Source organism: Papaver somniferum, chromosome 3, assembly GCF_003573695.1.
Source record: "Papaver somniferum cultivar HN1 chromosome 3, ASM357369v1, whole genome shotgun sequence".
Lineage (NCBI taxonomy): Eukaryota > Viridiplantae > Streptophyta > Magnoliopsida > Ranunculales > Papaveraceae > Papaver > Papaver somniferum.
The window spans coordinates 4,209,026-4,222,046 of NC_039360.1; the positions used below are offsets into that span (position 1 = coordinate 4,209,026).

The 13,021-nt window shown below is 40.7% G+C and overlaps 2 protein-coding genes across 2 annotated transcripts; one reads left to right on the plus strand and one right to left on the minus strand.

Moving 5' to 3' along the window:
• Window positions 1-401: 401 nt before the first annotated feature.
• On the plus strand, window positions 402-1,405 carry LOC113358941 (cytosolic sulfotransferase 15-like). The gene is made up of 2 exons (XM_026602651.1): window positions 402-597; window positions 696-1,405. Exons 1-2 carry the CDS (start codon window positions 402-404, stop codon window positions 1,403-1,405), a joined length of 906 nt encoding a protein of 301 aa, XP_026458436.1.
• Window positions 1,406-1,645: 240 nt separating this feature from the next.
• On the minus strand, window positions 1,646-3,681 carry LOC113360873 (bidirectional sugar transporter SWEET16-like). Its single transcript, XM_026604308.1, has 5 exons — window positions 3,533-3,681; window positions 3,214-3,424; window positions 2,953-3,114; window positions 2,328-2,447; window positions 1,646-2,140 (listed from the first exon to the last, which is right to left on the minus strand). Exons 1-5 carry the CDS (start codon window positions 3,607-3,609, stop codon window positions 1,805-1,807), a joined length of 906 nt encoding a protein of 301 aa, XP_026460093.1. The 5' UTR covers window positions 3,610-3,681; the 3' UTR covers window positions 1,646-1,804.
• Between the last annotated feature and the right edge of the window lie 9,340 nt (window positions 3,682-13,021).

Sequence of the window (13,021 nt, forward strand, 5' to 3'; positions counted from 1 at the left end):
TGAGATTCAAGTCTGCTAATGGGGGTACCGTTTTGTTTGGGGGTATACCAATATGCATATAGGACAAAAAAATACTTACCTTTGGGTTGGTACACCCCCAAGCAAAATGATACCCATTTAGCAGCCTTGCCGGGATTGTGTTTGTAACCCATTGGGTAAGATGGTTATGATCATTATGGAGGATGGTCACTCGGTCAGTTGGTGGTTGAAGGGTTGGTTTGATTCTTTTATCTTTTAGTAGAAGTTGTTACTTGGGTTTTATTATTTTGATAAAGAAGTAAACAAATATTAATAGTCAGACGACCGACAACTTTCCACTAGTATCACAGATCCAAATTTCAGATTGTAGCATCTAGCTAACTAGTATAGAGATCCAAATTTCTAGTCAAAACTCATCATCCATGGCAACATCAGATAATGAAAAACCATTTGATCTTTCTGGAAACAGTAGTGCTCGAGATGGTTTTGGATATTTTGCCTTTCATCAATATCAAGGATTTTGGTTCTATGCTAAAGGAATAGAAAACGTTAAAGATTTTCAACAGAATTTTAAAGCTTTGGACACCGATATAGTTATTGCAACACTACCTAAAGCAGGCACTACTTGGTTGAAAGCACTTGCCTACGCAATCGTCAATCGACCCCGTTACCCTTCTTCTTCTGCTGCTACTACTCACCACTACCCATGCTTACAGTTTCACCTCATGACCTCGTCCCCTTCGCTGATTATAAACATGTTTATCCACCAGGGTATAACCATCTAGAGCATGAGCTTGATTCTCCATCCAGACTTACAGCTACCCATGTTCCTTACCCTTCTTTACCTGAATCCATTAGGAGTTGCATAAATTGCAAGGTTGTTTATTTATGTAAAAACCCAAAAGACAACTTCATCTCTTTGTGGCATTTTATGAACAAATTAAGAGCATTTCCGGCATTGCAGGAGGACAATGGATATAGAGCTCCTCTGTCAATCGAAGAGGCTCTTGAGTTTTTTTGCAGCGGAGTCTCAATTTTCGGTCCATTTTGGGATCATATCCTTGGGTATTGGAAAGAAAGTTTAGAGAATCCTCATAGAGGGTTGTTTCTAAAGTACGAAGATTTGAAGAAAGAACCGAAAACTCAAGCAAGAAGACTTGCAGAATTCATGGGTTACGGTTTCTCTACAGAAGACGAGAGTCGAGGAGTGATCGAAGAAATATTACATTTATGTAGTTTTCAAAACTTGAAAGATTTGGACGTCAATAAGAATGGTAACTTTACAGACAGAGTCAAAAACATCGAGTTTTATAGGAAAGGTGAGGTTGCTGATTGGAAGAATCACTTGAGACTGCCTATGGTTGAACGACTAGATCGTCTCGTGAACGACAAGTTTCAAGGGTCAGGGTTAGTATTTGAAAACTAGATTCTTGAAGGTAGCCTCTTGGGGTTTTTTTTTTTTTGAGGTTAGGCTCAAGTCCTTCTCCCTTTGTTCTTGATTTTGCTATTCCTTCAAATAATTTTTTCGTGTGGGAGCTTTGAATATAAAGTTCCGTTGCTTAATATGCATTAGTAGTGTCGGTGTCATTATAGTACAACGATAAGTTGTTGGGTGATGATATCGATGACACCAAATTCTACATTGACTAAAAAAAAGGCATCAGTATTTGACTATAAATTGGCACTTACTTTTGAAATATAAATTAAAATTTGTTACGATACATTTGTCTCCCGCACACATGTCCAAGGAATACTCAAAACATTGCTGGTTACATCTTGTTCCCAGTACTTCTTGTTGATAATTGTCTATAACTTAGTAATTTGACTACCTGTCATGACCATTGACAAGGTTCTCTGCTTGATTCTCAATATCATCACTGAGCGGTAAAGAATTTACATTCATAGAGTGTGATTTAGTAATAATCTTCTGAAAACTAAGTTGCCTTGACACTGTTGGTTTAGGTAGACTCCACATTTTGTTTAGGCTTCTCTCTTTCTTCATCTCTTTGTCGTACGTAGCCATTTCGACCGTTCCATGTACTAAATGAGTTGATCCTTCTTCTTCCAGTTTGTCCATCGGTTTCTCCGTTGCTTTGTTTTTGTAAATTGTGTATACTATCAACTGAGCTGAACCTAACACGAAACCGATAGCATTGGGCACCTACATTGCATATTTTTATCGACATTAGGTAATTAATCTTTCATTTTACACCGTAAGACGCCAGAATTAATTAAAGAATCACAATGAACCAAATTGCAACAAGATTGGAACACATACTAATTGGACCAAGATAGGTAACCTTATACATAGATACTCCTGCAAGGCCTAACAGACTATTGATTCTTACCCCAATGAAGAAATCCTTGACAAGTACTGAATAAACAGACCAAACACCACCATTGAGGAAGAGAAAAAATGATAACGCAAATGGCATGTACTCCACGCTTTTAGTCTTTATCACATTTCTCTGTAACATGAGACACACGTCGCTTAATTAAAATCACTTGCAGTAATTAAAGTAGCACGTAAAATATAAAAAGAAAAACTAATGGCCATGGCAACAAGTCAAAAAGTTTTGCAAAGATTCACATCCAACTTCCCTAAAACAACAAACAGCAATACGAAGTGTGCACTACTTAGTTTGCGATGAGTGTATGATAATAGCAAAGTTGGAAATTAATAAAATGGCTACACCAATATGAGTACAATAACATGTGTTGGAGGTGATGCTAAATCAAGGATATGACCTCAGATTTGTGGCCCTGAAAAATTGAATTGTTAGCTAATCTTTTATTTTCTCTGGCAACTGTGACCAGATTCATTTAATGATCATTCATTGTGATTTATATATTGGGGCTCAAATTGGACCATTCATATCATTCAAAAAGCTAAATGCAAGATATGGTATGGTTCAGGCCTGAAGGCAATATATGGACAGGGAGATGGAAATATATGCAACCTATATTACTTACCATGGATACTAGTGGAGAAGCATACATTCCTAAAGTTAATCCTGCACAAAGGAATCCAACAACCGTAAGCCGGACGCTTCCATGGGTAGCAAGAAATGTAATTAGCACCACCGTCGTGTAGAACCCCACGTTAAAAATCCCTGCTAATTTCAAATGTTTAACCTGCAAAACATCGCATTTAGAAATTTCGGACTCCGGTGATTAAGGGACAGTAGTCACAGTAGAAATCCAGAAGAACCTATGTTGGGGGTATATACATACTCTAGAGTCTCTGGGTGCATAGATGATGAAAAGAGTAACATATATGGCTTGAAGAATCGCACCAGCTCCATTAACAGTGACAATAAGCATACCACCGGGTTTAAGAAGACCATAATATGTCCATAATGATGTGCTTAACAACGTTGAAATATACGGTATCCCTTTGAAATTCTCTGTTGATTTCTTCTTCACTATTCTCTTAAAAGTTGTTCTGGAATTTCATTAAAATAAACCCCACATCAATTAAATAATTAGCTTAAAACGAAATAAACTCAAAAAAGAAACAGAAAAAATAAATAAAGAATTATTTCCAACTTACATAGGAGAAAGGAAAACCAGTATAGAAATGATATTACCCAAGATGCCCACAATGAAGCTTAAGCTAGCAACTGCCATTTTTGGAGACGAATTTTGAGAAATGAAGTAACGAAAGTCGGTGTGACAGTATTAGTAGTAAATGTTGATGATGATAAGATGCAGCAGCATATATAGACTAGAATCACTAGATGATCCAATTCGGTGAACATCATCTTTTTGATATAGTAGGTGATCCATCTTAACGGTTGTTTTATCACCACGTATTGTGTGTATCTCTAAGTACTTGCCTTCTGGACTGGACCATCATCTTTTTGTGTTTTGTCTCTGTGCTTGATGAAACTGAACGAAATGGTTAACCTCTTTAATTTTTCAGTTGTCAATTTTTTGTTTCATCGTACTTTCTTGCTTCATGATATTATTGTTGGTGGGCCCAATCTTCTCCTTGTTACCTAACAAGTACAAAAACAGCCGAGAAATGTCTTTCAACTTCTTTTCTTAACTGTGATATTCAGATAATTAACTCTGCTGATCCATGAGTTGTTAACACGCGGATCTTGAGGGAATGAATTTCCAATATGCCCTCGATGTTGCTGATGGAGATGACGAAGAGAGTTCCGATGCTGATCTTCAGGCGAAGAATGCTGCGGTTGTCAAGGTAAGATTTCTATATGCCTTTTCCTTTAGTTGAGGCAGTTTTAATTCTTTTCGAAGTCAGGGATTTTTATTCTTGTGCCTTGTCTTTTTAGGCGACGAAGAAGAGGAGGATAAATCCCAAGCAGTCCACCACCGCAACAATTGAGGAGGCGGAGGTTTATCGAAGAGTAAGTCAATGTTTTTTCCCTGGAATTGCTTGCCATTGTCAGATACAATCTCAGCTAGTATGCCAAACCTGCAAATGATGTTTTGAAAAATGAATGTGAAGACATCTGCGTCTCGAATCCTTGCCATGGCTTTAGCCTCTACCCATTTGCTGAAATAGTCTATGGCCACTATCAAGAATCTTTTCTTCCCTGATCCTTCGATTAGGGGACCCACGATGTCTATGCCCCATTTTGAGAATGGCCAAGGGATGTATACTGGGTTTAACATTTTTGCGGGTGCGTGGATTTTTTTGGCGAAACGCTGGCATTCTTCGCATCTTCTTGACATTCTTGCAGCGTCTCGTATCATTGTTGGCCAGTAATATCCTTGAGTTTTCGCCTTATCTGCTAGGGATCTCATTCCGCTGTGATTGCCTGCATCGCCGCGGTATATGTCTTTCAAAATCAAATGTCCTTCGGATCTGGATAGACAACGTAATAATGGTTCGAGAAAAGATTTTTTGTACAAAATTTCGTTTCTCAGATCATATCTTCCTGCCTTTGACTGTATTTTTCTGGCTTGCTTTAGATCCGAGGGTATAATTCTTTCTTTTAGGAAAAGATGAATCTCAGATCTCCAATCTTCTTCTTTGCTGAAGTCTTCATCTTGATCTGCCTTAGCCGTGATGTCGTCTTCTTGGAAATCATCCGCGATGAATTCTCCCACGTCATCATCTGCAATATCTTCTTCTGCGTGGTTCCTCTGCTGTGCAGCGCATAGTTCTTGAATATCAATTGAAGGCTCGTAAATCCTGGTTACCTTGATTGCTTTGACGTCCTCGTTTCTGAGCATCGATGATATGTAGGCCAGGGCATCCGCGTGCCTGAGTTCTTTCCTTGCCAGGTGTCGGAATTTGATGTTTGGGATTTGTGATGCCAGTGTTTGCACCAATTCCATGTATGCTGACAATGTTCTGTCATAAACATTATATTGCAACCCTATTTGTCGGATGACTAGCTGTGAATCGCTTGTCAGACGCACGTCAGTTATGCCCATTTCTATTATCAACTGAAGGGCATGCACCACTGCTTCATATTCAACTATGTTGTTGGTATGCCCCTTGAATTCTAACCTGAAAGCATGTATGATCTCTGTCTCCTGTTGGGGTGGTGATTACGATGCCTATCCCCGCCCCTTCTTTATTTTTCGACCCATCTACGAAGACTTCCCATTGCCTAGGATTTTTTGGTTCCAAGATGTCTATAGGGTCTTTACCTTCGTCCATTCTGGTAGTCCTGCTGCCTTTCGTCCTTCGATGATGACTTCTTCGCAGTTATCCAATGGTAAGTCTGCTAGGAAATCTGCTAATACTTGTGACTTCTGAGAGTGTTGTAGTTCATGGATGATATTGAATTGATCTAGGTGAGTATTCCATTTTGCAATTCTGCCTACTTTTCCTGCGTTTTTAAGGACTGCTTCTAGCGGAGCTTTGCATGGGACGCGGACGTAGTGAGTCAAAAAGTAAGTTCTGAGTTTCAGGGTTGCCCATACTAATGCCAAGATGAGCTGCTCGATCTTCGTGTAGTTCCTTTCTGCTGCGTTCAGAGTCTTGCTGATGTAATAGATGGGATGCTCTATCTTCGTGTTGGTTTTAACCAATACTGCGCTGACTGCATCTTCTGTTGCTGCTATGTATAGTGCCAACACTTCATCAGGGTCTGGTTTTTGTAATATAGGGATCTCAGCCAGGTATTCTTTGATATTTCGAAAAGCTTCCTCGCACTCTGCCGTCCATTCGAATTTGCTTCCTTTTTTGAGAATGTTAAAAAAGTGCTTACATCTATCCGAGGACCTGGATATGAACCTCCCCAGCGCAGCCAGCGAACCATTGAGTTTCTGAACCTCTTTTAAATTCTTTGGGGATGGCATTCTTACGATGGCTTCAATTTTAGCGGGATCGACTTCAATGCCCCTTTCGTCACCAAATATCCGAGGAACTTTCCGGAAGTGACACCAAAAGTGCACTTCTCTGGGTTTACCTTCATGTTGTGCACTCTCATTGCTTGGAAAATATCTTTTAGGTTTTGGTGATGATCTTTGCGCAGCTTGCTTTTAACGAGCATATCATCCATATATACTTCCAGCGTACTCCCAATCCATGGTTTGAAAATTTCATCCACCATTCTTTGGTAGGTTTCCCCAGCATTTCGCAATCCAAAGGGAATTCTTACATAGCAATAGAGGCCGTGTGGTGTATAGAATGTCGTATGTTGTTGATCTTCTTCTGCTAGGAATAATTGATTGTATCCAGAGTATCCATCCATGAATGACATTTCTTCGTATCCTTCAACTGCCTCAACAAGTTGGTCAATGCTTGGAAGTGGATAGCTATCTTTAGGGCAAGCCTTATTGAGGTTGGTGAAATCGATGCATATCCTTACTCCGTCATTTTTCTTTGGTACGATGACCATGTTAGAGATCCATGTTGGGTACTTAACTTCTTTGATGAATCATACGTCCAGTAGTTTGCGGAGTTCCACTTCAACTGCTCGATGGTATTCTGGAGCTACTTTGCGCACCTTCTGCCTAAAAGGGGGGGTACCTGGTTTTATTCGAAGTTCGTGATGAACTAACTTTGGGTCAATTCCAGGCATGTCGCCAAATTTCCAAGCAAAGATGTCCGCGTATTCCTTTAGAAGTTTGATTAGCGCGGCTTCTCTTTCTTCATCCATCAAGGTGCCTATTCTGATAATCTTCAGATTTCCCTCAGTACCTATGTTGACTTCTTTACCTGCTTCGACAGGCGTAAACGCGGGTTTTGGTTCCCCCAAGAGAGGAACATTCTTTGATTGCTATTTGGTGGGCTCTCCGTCTTCTTTTGTCGCGGAGGTGCTGGCTTCTGCGCTGCCAGTGGTGCTTACGTTCAGAAGGCTTTTTCCGGAGATTTCTTCCAGATATGTATCTATGGTTATTTCCATATTTTTGGCTCTTCGAGACTGGTGTTTTTCTTTCCTATCATTATTGATCTGATTTTGTAAGGTCTGACATTCCCGCGCAGTTACTTGGTCTCCTTTAATTTCCATGACTCCATGGGGTGTTGGGAATCTGAGATATTGATGGTAGGTTGCCGCTACTCCTTTGAGCTTGTGAACCCATCTTCTTCCGATGATGGCGTTGTAAGGTGAAGGTGCATCTACGACGCTGAATCGAGTGCCCACTTTCATGGGCCCTGCGTCTACTTGTAAGACAATGTCCCCTAGGGGCTTTGTAGCTGCGTCGTTGAATCTATAGATGGTGTAGTAAGACGATATCAGTTTCTCGTCGTTGAGTTCCATACGTTTAAACGTGTCATAGAACAGGATGTTGACTGAGCTTCCTCCATCGATGAGAATTTTCTTGACATTGCACCCTGCTATTGGGAGTGTGAGGACTAGAGGATCATTATGGTCTTCCATGTCTTCTTCCATGTCTTCTTCCACGTCGTCTGCATCGAAAGTCATGGGCGCGTCCATCCATTGTTCGTGCTCGTTTATCTCTTTCCCATCGATCTTATAAATCTCACAATAATCTTCGAATTGTTTTCTCAATCTCTTCCCTATCTGGGCGGTTAGGGATGGTCCTTGAATCTCTGAACATGAAATCGTGTTGAGGGTGCGGTTGCCTTCTGGTAATTGAACCTGCTTGCCTCTCTTGGTTCTATCTTCGTTATCAATCTTCCGTATATATTGCTTCAGGTCTCCTGCGTCGATTAGTTTTTGAATCATATCTTGAGATTTTTGCACTTTTCTGTTTGATGACCATTGAAACAGTGGTATTCACAGTATTCCTTAGATTTTTCTGATCTAGGAGGATGCTTTCCCTTGGACCATGGCCAATCGAAGTTCTGCCTCCCTTTGATCTAGAAGGATGTGTGAATAACTGGTATTCAGCTTGGTATAGACTTGATCTTCAAATTTTCGATCATCTCTTCGTCTATCATCCCTTAGTTCTTTCCTTTCTGTGTTGGGATGCTCTTCTGTGATTCCTATTTTGGACTCGCTGGCTTGATCCACGAAATTTGTGCGTGTGGGACGTTGAGTATGAACTCTGGGATTTTCACGCTGAATTTCTTCTAACCTTGCATGCTTTTCTATGATTATCCGGAGATCTCCTTCGGTGGTAGAGATGGTCCCGTGGATCTCCATAAACAAAGGACTCATCATGTCCATCTCCCATTTGTAGCAGTTGATACTAACCACAGGATCTACGTTGTCAATAGCTTGGAAAATCTTGTGCCATCTATCAGTATATTCTCTGATGGTCTCTTTGTATTTCATCTCCAGCGAGAATAGCTCGTCCATGCCGGTATTGACAACCTTGTTGTACATGTATGTTGCTAGAAATTTTTATGTGAGTTGGTCGTAGGAATCGATGGAGTTTGATGGCAGGTTATCGAACCATGATAATGCGGACCCTTTTAGACTTGATGGGAAGTATCTGCACAGTATGGAGTCTTCGTTATCCCAACAGGCCATCATTCGATTACAATATCGAAGATGAGTCGCAGGATCAGCTGACCCGTCATAGCAATCGAAAGCAGGAACCAAACATTTCTGCAGTATGGAAGCCCTGGCCAAGTGTGGCGTCAGCAGGTTAGTGTTTTCTTCCTTCATCACTTGCTCTAGTCTTCCGCCTCCCTGCCTAGTCTTTAGCTCCTTGATTTCTGCCAGCATCTCAGCACGCAGATTTTCCATTGCGATCTGGTTCTCTTCACGAATGGAAGATTTTGCTCTTAGGAGGGCGGTACCGTCGTAGTAGTCCGAGTTCTCGGGATTGTACTCAAGGTCTGATCTTTGGCTGCTCCTTGCTTCTATTCGGTTCAATGGAATCGGGTTGTTTGCGATCACCATTCTTCTATCTTGATTAGGTGCTACAACCTTGAAGTTAGTTTGGTCGCGTTGGTTTTCTACCTCTGCGCTATGAATGATTCTTTCCTTGAGTGTTTGGTTCTCTTGTGATAATATCGCCACAGCATCTGCGTATGCCTTCTGGTTCTTCCTTAATTCTGCCAGCTCGGCCATCATCTGAGCGGAATGATTTGACCCTTGATTTGGTGTTCCTGCCCGCAATCGCTCATCGGCGGCTATGGTCTGTTCCTCATCCACGATCTGTATTACTGGCTCTGGTGGATCTAACCGTGCACCCTGGGACCCCGACGGTTGTTGTGAGGGTTGACCTGCTATTAGAGAGCGGTTGCTTGGTCGGAAAAGGTATGTTCTGTTCGTTGGTTAAGGGAATCCCATAGAGGGGTTGTTGTATTCCTGACTCTGCTACGACTTCCTGATGTTTCTGTAGTTGAGCATTGGTTATTCTGAGAGCTCCAACCTTGGATCCGCCAGCTCTTGAAGCTCCTGCTTTGGATGCCGCGGCATTTACTGCGTTTGCTGCGATGATGTTGGCATTTATGGGGGCCGTGCTTTCCGCATTATCCTGCGCCCTATCCACTGCCTTCATCTTTTCACCTCTCTGCTTACTCCTAGTTACCACTGGGGTTGTCCTTGGCATCTCTTTTGACGAAGATTTTTCCTTCCCGATATCTTTGTTTTTCTCCATCTTTTAATATTTCCCTGAAAAGGAGAGAAAAAATCACGAAGAAAATGGGTAAAATCTATTAGCGCTTTGAGTTCTCAAAGGTGTAAAATATTGAAGATACGAAAGGCGCCCATCTATGTAGATGATCGCAGATCTGTTTGAAGTTTTGATTTTCAAAGACGTGAAAACTTAGAAAATGCATGAAAAATCAGATCTACTTAGACGATGCGGATCTGTTCATAATTTTGGTTTTCAAAGGTGTGAAAACTTAGAAAATGCATGAAGAATCAGATCTACTTAGGTAAACGCGGATCTGTTCATAATTTTGGTTTTCAAAGGTGTGAAAACTTAGAAAATGCATGAAGAATCAGATTTACTTAGATAAACGCGGATCTGTTCATAATTTTGGTTTTTGAAATCATGAACGGAAAAAACCGTAGTGTTCCATATATCATTATTTTCAGAAAACGAAGACTGAAACAAGTCACAAGAGAAGAAAAATATTTTACCGGGATGAAAATCCCTGTTTCTAGCGCCAGATTGTGAACACGCAGATCAATGTCATCTGAGTATTCACAAACAATGCGCGCAGACTCATGATAATACATTAAATAGGCTGCGCCTGAAGGGAATGGATTGGTTATGTCGAATCTTTGACTCAGAGTTCTAATACTCTTCCTTGTTTCATCAACTACAATCATTGTCCTTAGCTCATACAATAAGATAAATAATGGATGAAGTATAAAATATACGAACATGATATATCATAAGTATCGAATTGAACATATAAAGTATAAATGTATGAACATAGACGAAATGATTAACTTATATGATTCTCCCTCAGATCTCTGTCCCCGGGATTAAGTTTTTCATTATATGTGTGAGGGTTACAGAAACAGTCGAATGACTTTGAGACCAATATAAGCCTGCGTAGCAGGAGGAACCTCACTTACACTTTCTTTATCTCTCTGTCTCTCTCCTATCCTCTTCTCAATGTTTTCTGCCCCCTCTTCACTTGGGAGAGAGGGGTATTTATAGGGTGGTTACGTGGGGTCCACTTCTGAAGCCCGTTATAACCTTATCCTCTTGTGTCTTGTGCCGCTTACGCAGAGGTCTTCGTGTTCTCGGTTCTCTCTGCGTGTTCCGTTTGACAGCTGTCCTCTGCCCCTGTCTTTTCTGCGTCAGTCTGACTATCCCCAGCTGTAGATCTTAGATCTTTCTGGGGATAGGATAAAGTGACTCTTGGGTTATCCTCCAGTGCTTCGCAGTGTTCTAGTGTTTACGTCTTCCTCGATCCTCTACCGTTGGATCTGGTGGGTGGCGACGCTATCTTGACAAGGCGCGTCTCTTGGCTGTCCACGTGTGATATCATATCTTGATGTTCTCAGCCGCCTGTCTCCACGTGTGTCTTTGTGGACACGTGGCGGAAGATGAAATGTGTACCTACATGAGTCATGCAAAAATGGAAGATAGCAGGGGTAAAAAGAAAAAGGGAAATCTTAAAAGTTTGTTTGTGAGAAAAAAAATGTATGGTAACGTTTCGGGACCAGTTGGGAAGTGTGCAATTACTCCATTTATCGGTATCCGGCTTCCGCCCCTGCATATGGAGGTGGAAGACGTTTAGAGACGACAGTAAACAACTCAGGCGGGTTAGGAGTTTCTTGAGATCCTATATATAGCCAACTCTGATGACAACCTACATCTATCTCAACCGACTAGTTAAACTTTATAGATTAACAGTGACAGAACTGGTCCTAGCTCAACTCATTACCAGTTATGAACTTGCGCACAATATGGTGACTAAGATATGGGGCCTGGGTGGCGTGTCAAATTTTCAAGATTTCTCAGATGAAGGAGTATTGATATGCATGATTGGCGACACCCCTTAAGCTTTGAGTGCAAGTTACTGTGATACATACATGAAGTATTGTCATTGCCCATCGGTACTTTAGCTAATAACTGTGATATGAGGTGTCTGATTGAAGTGGTTGGTATTAGCAGGATTTATAAAGGGATACCCGTTTTTGCCGGGTCTGTTATCATTACATATAAGACAAATAAATCTTAACAAATTCTGACCATCGATCATCTTCTCCCTAGCTAATTTTGGTATCCCATATAAATCCTAATACAATTGAAAGTAGACCAACTTAATGATGCTTGACAATACATATATAGAGTTTATATTTCTATTTTTTCTCAATCAGAAAGTCTAGACAATTCGTGATCCTGATTGTTAAGAAGAGTACTTAGAAGATCCAAAAAATCAATATCCAAGATCAATCTAGTCGTATCCAAATAATCAAATCAGAATTCTGTGAAGTATGAAACTTGTTATCTATCTTTCAAAATACGAATTCTGCAAGAACAAGTGTCATAATCGATCACAATTAGTATGGACATATCTACTAAGATTGAATACGTACTATTTGTGTAAATCACATTATAAAGATATACAATATACTGCGGAAAGGGAAAAATAGAACACCAGGAGTTTTATTAACGAGGAAACCGCAAAAGCCGAAAAACCTCGGGACCTCATCCATAGTTGAAAATCAAACTGTATTAATCCGCTACAAACACTATCCTACTATCAAACTTCGGACTGAAATGTAGTTGAGACCGAATCTACCCTCCAAGCCATTCAGTTACAGTCGCGCTCCTTATGTCTCTTGAACCTCGCAACACTCTAAGCAATTGATTCCCTAATTAGTTGATGTCCTTTACAGCCTAATATTTCCTTCAACCTAAGTGAAGACTTTTGTTACTAATCCTCCTCTAACAGATAAGACTATTTGATTTCCTTTTAGATCAAAGATCAAGGTGAGGAAATCTTTTTGCAATAGACAAAGCTAACAAACCTCACAATCCGGAACACTTACTCTTAGTTAGCTGAGAGGTCTGGATCTTTAACCACCTCTAAAGAACAATATTTGAATAACACCCAATTACAATCTCTTTCCACGCTGGGAGGTGCTACGCGCGCGGTAGGGAGAACGTTCACTCTCACGATCTACATGAGGAGAAAGAACGTCAGGAGAGTCGTGAGTAATATTTGCATACCTTGGATTGCTTCTTGCGGCCCTCGTTTTTCTCCTTCCCATGAGGAGGTTTGGTT